This window comes from Pseudopipra pipra, chromosome 14 (assembly GCF_036250125.1).
Source record: "Pseudopipra pipra isolate bDixPip1 chromosome 14, bDixPip1.hap1, whole genome shotgun sequence".
Taxonomy (NCBI): Eukaryota; Metazoa; Chordata; class Aves; order Passeriformes; family Pipridae; genus Pseudopipra; species Pseudopipra pipra.
Window position 1 is genome coordinate 19,522,832 of NC_087562.1, and position 9,524 is coordinate 19,532,355.

Genomic DNA, 9,524 nt, shown 5'->3' on the forward strand with positions numbered 1-9,524 from the left:
TTTGTTGGATGGAAAGCGGGTGCCACAGGGGTCAATTGAGGGGTGTCACCTCCAGTGGGGTGGTGCCTTGGTGACAGTCACAGTGAGAGAAGAGAGTGGATTTCCAGGGTTCCATGGCAAGCTCTGTAATGTCCCAGTCCCAGGATGCTCATAACCCAAGAATGTCAAACTCTGAGGGTTCAGGGAACACTTACCTGGGTGCTGCCTTTGCCACGTGCTGGGGATCTCAGAGAGCCAGGCCTGAAGCAGCTGTGGGTTTGGAGAGATCTCACACGTCTGGGCTTTTCACCCTTTGGTTTTCTCAGGCCTCTCAGTTCTAGTGACACACTCACTTGGTGGAGGGGGAGGTGTTTGTGTAGGATTCAGGTCTTCCCCTGCAATATGCCCTGTGCTCACCCAGGGCAGTGGTGGAGCCACCACCCCTGGAGATATGGGTGTGTGGAGGTGGTGCTCAGGGACATGGTTTAGTGGTGGTATTGGCAGTGCTGGGTCAGTGGCTGCATTCCATCTCAGAGATCTTTTCCAGCCTAAATGATTCTAAGCATGGACAGGTTGCTTTCACTGACATGCAGCAAATTCCAGGGAGTATGCAGGTAAATCCATAATTTGCACTTAAAAAAAACCAACCAAACAAAAAAATCCAAACAAACCTCAAAGTAGTTTAACATTATCCTTTTCCACTGTAGGATGATGATAGCATTGCAAGTTAAGCTGAGCAAATCTAGCATGAAATTGGAAATACTGCCTTGCTTATTCTCAGATACATTCCCAAAGTAATCTATCAATTTGCTGGTGTAGGTACAACCTACACAGAATAACGTGTCCAGGATTTACACTTAGATGACACAGTATCATAGTGACTCTCAAAAGGTGACCTGGATTTCACCACTGTGTGGTGAAAAGAACCACAACTTGGGTTTATTTTATGCTTGTACACAGGCTGGTTTGCTACACTACTTTTGCAGCAGCAGGTTTGAACACTGAACATTTTCTAGACTAGCTTCATGAAATGTGTGTCACTTCACATGACTCTGATGTGGTTTGGCCCCTCTGTTTCTCCAGCTGCATGGCTAAGGAATTTCTCTATTAAGAGGCAGTCTAGAGATGCTTTGGTTTTACTGCTTCAAGGCTAAATTTTAAGCAATGGAGCATGGAACTATGACACACAAGGATTTGTAAGGGAACAGATCACCTAAAGCCAGAATGGTTTAGGAATGCTGCTGAGGAGTGCTCCCCTCTCCTGGCAGGCAGAACAGCCCCCTCGAGGGTAACACAGGGCCTGACCTTCACTGTTTGCCTTTCTGTGGCAGAGGAAAGCTCAGTCTGCACAGCACCAGCCTCAGGGATGAGGGCAGGGCACACTTTAAAGCAAGTTGGAGCCCAGCACTAAGAATTTCAGCAACCTCTGTAACATCCTGCACATCCCCAAAGTCTGCAGTCCTTATCACAGAGATCCCAGGGTCAGACTGCTTGAGGAAATCCTGTTTGGTTGATATCAAGGGCAACAGATCAACTCATTTAATCTGCTGCCACGTTGAGTTGCTGGATGTGCTCCAGTATGTACTAGATGAAAAAAAACAAACAGTAAATTAGTTTTCCAGAACAGAGGTTTTTTAAGGATGCATTCAGTGATTGCAGTTGTAGAACTGAATTACAGTCAATCCTGAATAGCCAAAAGTACGAACATTTTTAAAGCAGTTTTACCTTCCTTCTAATCCCATCTTCAAAACAGATTTAAATGCCTGAAAAAAGCAGTAATAATTTTTATGTGGAAGTATACAAAAAACCCCAAATCCACAAGGGCTACCAGTTTAAGCCCCAAGGCCTCATCTACTTAAGATCTTGAGAGAAAACCAAGTACTTTTTCATCTGCTAAACTGTGAAAGGATAGAGTTTTTGTTTTAAGGGAAGTTCAGGGAAAACAGAAAAGCAATATTTTTATCTGCTCTGCTGCACCCTCATGTGTTCTTATTCAGCAGCAACAACAGTAAACAGTCCTGTATTCCCAGGATACACGTTCTTGTGGAGAACAGTTACTGTTGTGTGTAAACAAGGCAGGGTAGTCACCAGAGAACACCATCTGTAAAAGCTAATTTGCAAGCTTGGATGGCACTCCAGAATACACAGCATAAAAGAAAACACACACAAATGTATGTTCAGAGACTAGGACATACATTCACTAGAGAAAATAACCCTGTACCTATAAGGAAAAGCTGATGTCCAGAAGCAAGAATAAAAGATTAAACATCTTTCAGTGAAATATCAGCACTGTTATTTTCTCTAAGTTAAACCTGAAGAGAAAGGTGCTCCCTCCTTTGCTGAATTTACATTTAGATGAATTTTTGAACTTCTGGATCTGACAAACTTCATTTAAATTACAGTTGGTGGATTTGAGGCAGAGCATTCCATAGATCAATACTTAATAAAGGGTATATTTTTTAAGCAAAACACTTAAATGCCTAAGTCTAGTACTGTTAAAATCTAAACAGGGAATTGTGAAGACTCTCATATGTGTTTGAGCTGAAAGTTGTAACACAAGTTCACATGAAGTTAAGACAATATGCATTCACACTTCAAAATCATTGCAGAATAAAATACAATTTTTTCCTATTTAAAGAAGAGAATCGGGAAAAAAGACATCTGACAATGCCAGGGCTCTTTGAACAGCCTTCTTTCATGTTGTTTCATAAGCATGAGGCAATTGGTTAAAATATTTGACACTCACATCAAAGAAAGTTTTGGTAGTTAATTTATTTAATTCAGTTACAGTGCTTCAGTAGGATGCTACTTGTTTGCCACAAGAGCAGAGCCTTTCTGACACTCCATGCAGCTACACCTATTATCCAGTTCTCTGTTAAATTGTAGCAGGCTCAGTGAAATTTGTCTCCTTTGTTCTTTTGAAAAATTTTACCAGAGGCTCTCATGGAATCAGAATCTTTAGTTCAGTTACATCTCAGTGAAGTTTTATGAAAACATTTTCCTTCAGAGTACACAGACCTGGAAACCCAGGGAACTTTCACCAAAGTTGTTTTCAAAACTAGTAAGTAACAAAAAATCTAGAAACCTGCAGATTATAACACTGGTAGCAGCTCGACTAGGAAAGAACAAGAGGAATGGTTCCAGTATCAGAGGTTCCTGTGGTACTGCAGAGCAGCAGAGCGAGGTCACTCGTTGTCCCTGTAGTAGTTCTCGATGGTTTCTGAGTTGAAGTACACCACAGTGACGGTGATGTCGTCCCTGTACATCCTGGCCAGGTCCTCGGGCAGGGTGAGCATGGCCGCCAGTTTCTCGGGGTCCACCTCGCCGTACTCGTTGCTGCCGATCGCGTGTCTGATCAGATGGGTGGCGATGTTCTGGTCCAGGGAGGCCAGGCCTCTGCTCTTCCTCTGCAGCAGCAAGTTGTGCATGTAGCCCAAATTAACTGGTTTCTTAAAAGTCAGTTGTGGTTTCTGCACGTTCAGCTCTGTGAGGTGTCCAGCAACAAGTTTGACAACCTTCTCATTACTCAACATCTCCCACAGCCCGTCCGAAGCAATAACTAGAAACTTATCCTTGCTCCTCAATTTGTGGTATGTGACTTCAGGCTCTGCAGTTAAATAAGGGGGTGTATGGTAGTTTGGAGGAACATACTGATAAATGTTCAAAGCCTCAACATCACAGCTGTTCTCAAGAACACTGTGCTGTAATTCTTTACTCCATTTTAATTGCACATCTCCAAAGGCTCTGGAGGGCATGAGGATGCCCAGTAATCTGTCATTCACAAAGAGGGTTTTCTCCTCAGATCTAGGATGTTCTCTCTTCAATCTTCTGATTTCAAATTCATCACAGACATTGTGGTCTCGGGTTAGAGGGAGAGTAGACCATGTTCCATCTTCTTCACGAACCCCTAAAACTGCTCTGCAGTCACCAGTATTTGCAACATGTAGGTGAACACCGTCAACGTGAGCTACACAGGCTGTTGCACCAGAAAAAGCTACTTGGAGGGCAATATTTCTTATCAATTCATTTTCCTGAGGAGCCTGAACTTCCAGTGATATATCTGAGTCTAACCTTTTGAATGCACACACCATGGCTTCTTCTAAACTAAACCCTGGCTCAGTGTCCAGGTCCAGCAGATGCTGCCAGTACACCCGGAGGTTTTCAAAGTACCGGGAGGTGATTTCTCGATACTCCACATCGTTCGGGTGCCTGTGCCACTGCAGGATGGGCCGCACCGGCTTCATGGACTCCACAGCCAGCTCGATCTCCTCCAGGCTCTGCCGGGACATGAGGGACACGGCGATGTAGTGCAGGAGCCTCTCGCTCACGGCCTGGGCGCAGGCGGAGCCCGCGTGGCCGTCGAACACCCCGAACATCATCCCCGCCGTCTGCAGGCACGTGGCCGCGCTCCGCCTGTCCTCAATGGGGCTGTTGGACGCCAGCTGGTTACTCTCAAACCTCAACACAGAACTGGCGGCTTTGCCGTTCAGATCCAGTGTTTTATGGGATAATTCACCTGCTCGGAGGATATCGTTGATTTGTGACGGAGACAACTGAAAAGAAAAATGCTCCTCTTCGGTGGAAGTGTGCCGGAATGCTTTTTGTAAGGGGAGAGGATTGTCTAAGCCGCAGCCCCCAGCGGGGAAGAGGTGTGTTTTGGAGACAACAAGCTTCCATTTTATCTTGTTTCTGTTTGGGATACAGATGGAGTACCAACGTCCTTTCCCTTGGCAGACAATGCTGTTTCTTGCTGAGCTTAAGATCCAGGATGAGACAGTTCTTGACATCATAAGTCACTCCGCAAATAGAGCACCTGCCTCCAGTAACACAGAATGTCCTTTCTGCCTGGAATAGAAGTGTAGGAAAGGAATAAAGTTTAGAAGGTTCACAAGAAACTTTTTATATTGCAATACAAAAGCACATCCAGAGCTCTCAGAAACATTCAGAACTTTTTTGCAAAAGAGACCTCTATAAAGGCATCTTAAAAGTGATATCATTTCCATCACTTAAGGATATGACTGCCCCTCTCCAGTTAACTCACAAGAAAAGCTGATTTTTACTTTCCAGGAGGTTTTTTCCTCCTTGTGGCAAGGCTAAGAAGAAATAGCAACATTACAAGAAATGTTATGGGAAACTGCACAGTGAAAAGCCTCATCTAACATGACACAGAGCAAACAGATCCAACGAGCTGGAAAACAGGAACTTAACTGACAATTAATGCACCACTTTCAAAAAAGCCTGCTAGAGTACAACTCTAATAATAGACTCTAAGCATCAAACCCAAGAGAAGATCAGGACTTAAACCCTATGGAAAGACTGAAGGATGTGGCCAGTTAATGATTTATATGAATTACCATGATCCTCACAACTAGAACAGACCAGTCTACCTTTCCAATTCTGTTACAGCTTATAAGCTCAGCTGTTCTTCTTTTTTTTACCCTCAAGGTCTTACCCAACCTTCAGCAGACAGGATCTTTAACTCAGCTGAAGGCAGATTCTACAGCAGGTTCATTAATGCATTTATCATGGCATTGTGCACTTTGATGCAGTGACAGTTATAACACAGTTACATTGACAACTTTTACAGTTCACAATTTGGCTTGTTCATTTGAGTGCAGTTAGAACCAGCAGCTGTGAGGAGCTCTGCTGCCAACAGCACTGAAACCAAGGGCACTTGAACAGCTGAAGTTCTTCAGTTGCCAGGGGGAGGTCCATGCATTGTCTCCTACTTTCAATAAGGTATTCAGGCTGTGGGATATTGTTAAGTACAACCAGATGCTTACTCACAACAGAATTTTGCCCCATGGATTTCAAAAATTCACTGTGTGGTAGCACTGCAAGCACAATTACTCCCAAAAGATCCCACCAGCAGCCAGACAGAACAACAGAGTTTTCTGTGACTCTCAGTGACTTTCAGGTGGCCCTGTAGCACCACATGCTCTGGGTCTCAAAACAAAGACCCTTCATGCTACGGCAGTATTGGTTTTTTTAGCAGAGCACCTCACAAGGAATAACAAGAAACCAGCCAGATCAGACACATGAAAACCTTTCCAAGAAAACAGCAGGAGCTAAAACTGAACTTGAGCTATTCTAAACAGAAGGCCTACAGATACAAGCCAAGGACTACTGAAATCCCATTTGGAAAACCAAAGCAACATGTCACAAAACATTTCTGACATGTGCTACCCATGCTTAACATAGACAAGAGTGGACAAGCATTCCAGCAGATCTCACTACTATAATTCTGGGGACCCTCTGAGGACAGGCAAAGACACGAATGTTACAGCTGATGTCAGGAGAGCAGATGGAAAAGGCAATACCAGTTCACTGCTGAGGCTCTGCCTGCAGTCTCCTGGGCCACTGGCACCTCCCAACACAACCCATGCCTTTTGCTGTACTGCAGAGAGCACAACCAAAATAACAGGAAGGCAGCTGACACTGCCAACTCCAGCAACAGCTAAACCCAAAAAGCATCAACAGCAGAAGTCCTCATGTTTGCCAACCTTCTCCAGGCCATTCCCTGTCCTATTTTTCCTTCTTCCTCTTCCTGCCCCTGTGAACCATACAAGATTGAAACAATGACGACTTTCACATTCTTGATCAAAAAGCCGATTGAAACAGTGTTTTAAACAAACCGCCCCTGTTCCCATCAGCTGGCTGACAGAGTGAGGCAACGTGGTTTTCTCCTGGCAGCAGAGTTGCCAATACCATTCAGACACGTGCTTGCCAAGGTCAGGTAGCCCTGCTCAGTCCCGGAGCACACTGCACCGTCCCCATTCCCTGCCCCTGACTGCAGAGCTCACACCCTCGGGGTCCTCCTGCAGGGGCTGCAGCCCCGGACACCCCCGGCAGCAGTGCTAATTAAAGCGATGTGCTGAAGACCATTATGTAAGAGCCAATTACATAAACCCGCTCCCGCTCCAGCACCTGGGACTGCCTCCCCGGGGAGCCGGTGTCCCTCTGGAGCCCGGCCTAAGCCCCGCCTGAGCCCGGAGGTGTCGGAGTGCTCGCTGGGGCACTCAGACCAGGAATGTCCACTTCTCCCAATAAAACAGCAGATATCCATTACATTTGGATTTACAGCCCCTCCGAGACCCCCACAACTCAATATTCCCTCACTCATGTTCCCGACACTGCCCACACACACCCAGCACACACCGACACCCACCCCCCCACCTCCGCACCGCCCCTGCCCCGCATACCGACACACTGCCCCCCCTGTGTCCCCTCACACACCCCCCACACACCAACACAGCCCTGCTACCGCCACACACCCTGTGCTCCCTTACCCCCCACACACCAACACAGCCCTGCTACCGCCACACACCCTGTGCTCCCTTACCCCCCACACACCAACACAGCCCTGCTACCGCCACACACCCTGTGCTCCCTTACCCCCCACACACCAACACAGCCCTGCTACCGCCACACACCCTGTGCTCCCTTACCCCCCACACACCAACACAGCCCTGCTACCGCCACACACCCTGTGCTCCCTCACCCCCCACACACCAACACAGCCCTGCTACCGCCACACACCCTGTGCTCCCTTACCCCCCACACACCAACACACACCGGCCCCTACCGAACCGCCTCCGCCCCAGCCCCTGCCCTGCACACCGACATCCCCCCCCTTTCCGCCCCACACAGCCCCTGGGCCGCCTCACACACACCCTGTGCCCCCTCATACACCCTGTGCCCCCTCACACCCCCCCTGTGCACCCTCACACACACCCTGTGCCCCCTCACACACACCCTGTGCCCCTTCACACACACCCTGTGCCCCCTCATACACACCCTGTGCCCCCTCATACACACTGTGTACCCCCTACACACACCCTGTGCCCCCTCATACACACCCTGTGCCCCCTCACACACACCCTGTGCCCCCTCACACACACCCTGTGCCCCCTCACACACACCCTGTGCCCCTTCACACCCCCCCTGTGCACCCTCACACACACCCTGTGCCCCCTCACACACACTCTGTGCCCCTTCACACACACCCTGTGCCCCCTCATACACACTGTGTACCCCCTACACACACCCTGTGCCCCCCCCCACACACCCTGTGCCCCCTCATACACACCCTGTGCCCCCCCCACACACCCTGTGCACCCCCACATACCCGCTGTGCCCCTCCACACAGCCCCTGTGCCGCCTCACACACACCCTGTGTCCCCCCGACACACACCCTGTGCCCCCTCATACACAGCCACCACACACCGACACACACCCCGTGTTGCCCCCCACACAACCCCTGCCCGCACAGCCAACCCTTACCCCCCCCACACCCACCACATACCAGCCCTTACCTCATCACCTCCCCACGGCCCCAGCCCCACACACATCCCGCCTCACACACCGACCCATACACCCCCGCCCGCACATCCCGTGCCCCGCACACCCTCCCTTTGCCCCCCCCCGCTCCCCGCACACCCAACCATTACCCAGACACACGCACCAGACACCAACCCCTACCCCGCGCAACTCCCACCTCCCTGCTCCTGCCTCCCCTCCGCGGCCTCGCCAAGCCAGGCCCGGCCCCGCTCCCTCAGCCCGCGGCTCGGCTCCCCGCAGCGCTCTGCCCGTCCCCGGCGCACCCACCGGCCGAGCACCACCACACGCCGCCCGCAGTTCCGCGCTGGCCGCCCGGTGGGCGCGGACGGACGGACACGCGAACAGCGCTGACCGACAGCCCCGCCGCCCAACCCGCCCTCGGCGCCCCGCCCCGGGCCCGCCGGGTTCCCGTCAGGACACGGCGGGCCGGGCGCGGCCTGGTCCCTCCGCCATGTTCTGTGTGCGCACCCGGGCGCGGCGGCTGAGCCGAACCCCGGGCCGAGGGACCGGCACCCCCGCAGCCCCGGCCGGGCCGAACCCCGGGCCGAGGGACCGGCACCCCCGCAGCCCCGGCCGGGCCGAACCCCGGGCTCAGGGACCGGCACCCCCGCAGCCCCGGCCGGGCCGAACCCCGGGCTCAGGGACCGGCACCCCCGCAGCCCCGGCCGCCGCCCCTGAGGCGCCGAGGGACGGCCGGGCCCGGCCCCGCGCGGCGCTGGGCTCGGTTAGAGCGCGAGCGGTAAAGGAAGCAAGTGACACGTTAATAAAGAAGCACCAGCAAGGGTTTCTTTCTGTTAATAACGTTCAAATTCGTTATTGCCTTGAGGGAGGGCCCGTCGCTTCCTCATTTCTTTTCAATGCGACTCTGCACTGCAGTGCGGGGGACACCAGCTGATGAGGCTCAAATAGCAAAGCCCTTTGGAAACCGATAGGCCATTAAATTGTGGAGAACAAAAAGGTTCGTTTTGCTGACTTCCCGGTTTTGGGGTTTCAGATCTCTGCGTGACTTGGTTAAAATTTCTACTGCGTGGCTTTAAGCGGGGTAAGAGCAGGAAGGAATGGGCCCAAAGTGCACGGCGGTTAATGAGTACTCACTGCAGTTAACGGAGTGGTTACTAAGTAGTCTCTGCTTTAACTTGTAACAGTCGTTTTTGAAAAACAGGCTCACAAACAAGTCACGAGAGGCTTTGATATTAACAGTGCAT

The 9,524-nt window shown here is 50.6% G+C and overlaps 1 protein-coding gene across 3 annotated transcripts; it reads right to left on the minus strand.

Annotated features, from left to right (window-relative positions):
* Positions 1-2,731: 2,731 nt before the first annotated feature.
* On the minus strand, positions 2,732-8,687 carry PDP2 (pyruvate dehydrogenase phosphatase catalytic subunit 2). Of its 3 annotated transcripts, none has more exons than XM_064671328.1 (2): positions 8,587-8,687; positions 2,732-4,824 (listed from the first exon to the last, which is right to left on the minus strand). In XM_064671328.1, the coding sequence occupies exon 2, from the start codon at positions 4,767-4,769 to the stop codon at positions 3,165-3,167; it is 1,605 nt and encodes a 534-aa protein (XP_064527398.1). In that variant the 5' UTR covers positions 4,770-4,824; positions 8,587-8,687; the 3' UTR covers positions 2,732-3,164. The 3 variants fall into 3 exon arrangements, with proteins under 3 accessions (XP_064527398.1, XP_064527397.1, XP_064527400.1); XM_064671327.1 differs by having other exon boundaries at positions 2,732-4,820; positions 8,587-8,682; XM_064671330.1 differs by having other exon boundaries at positions 8,477-8,622.
* Positions 8,688-9,524: the final 837 nt, after the last annotated feature.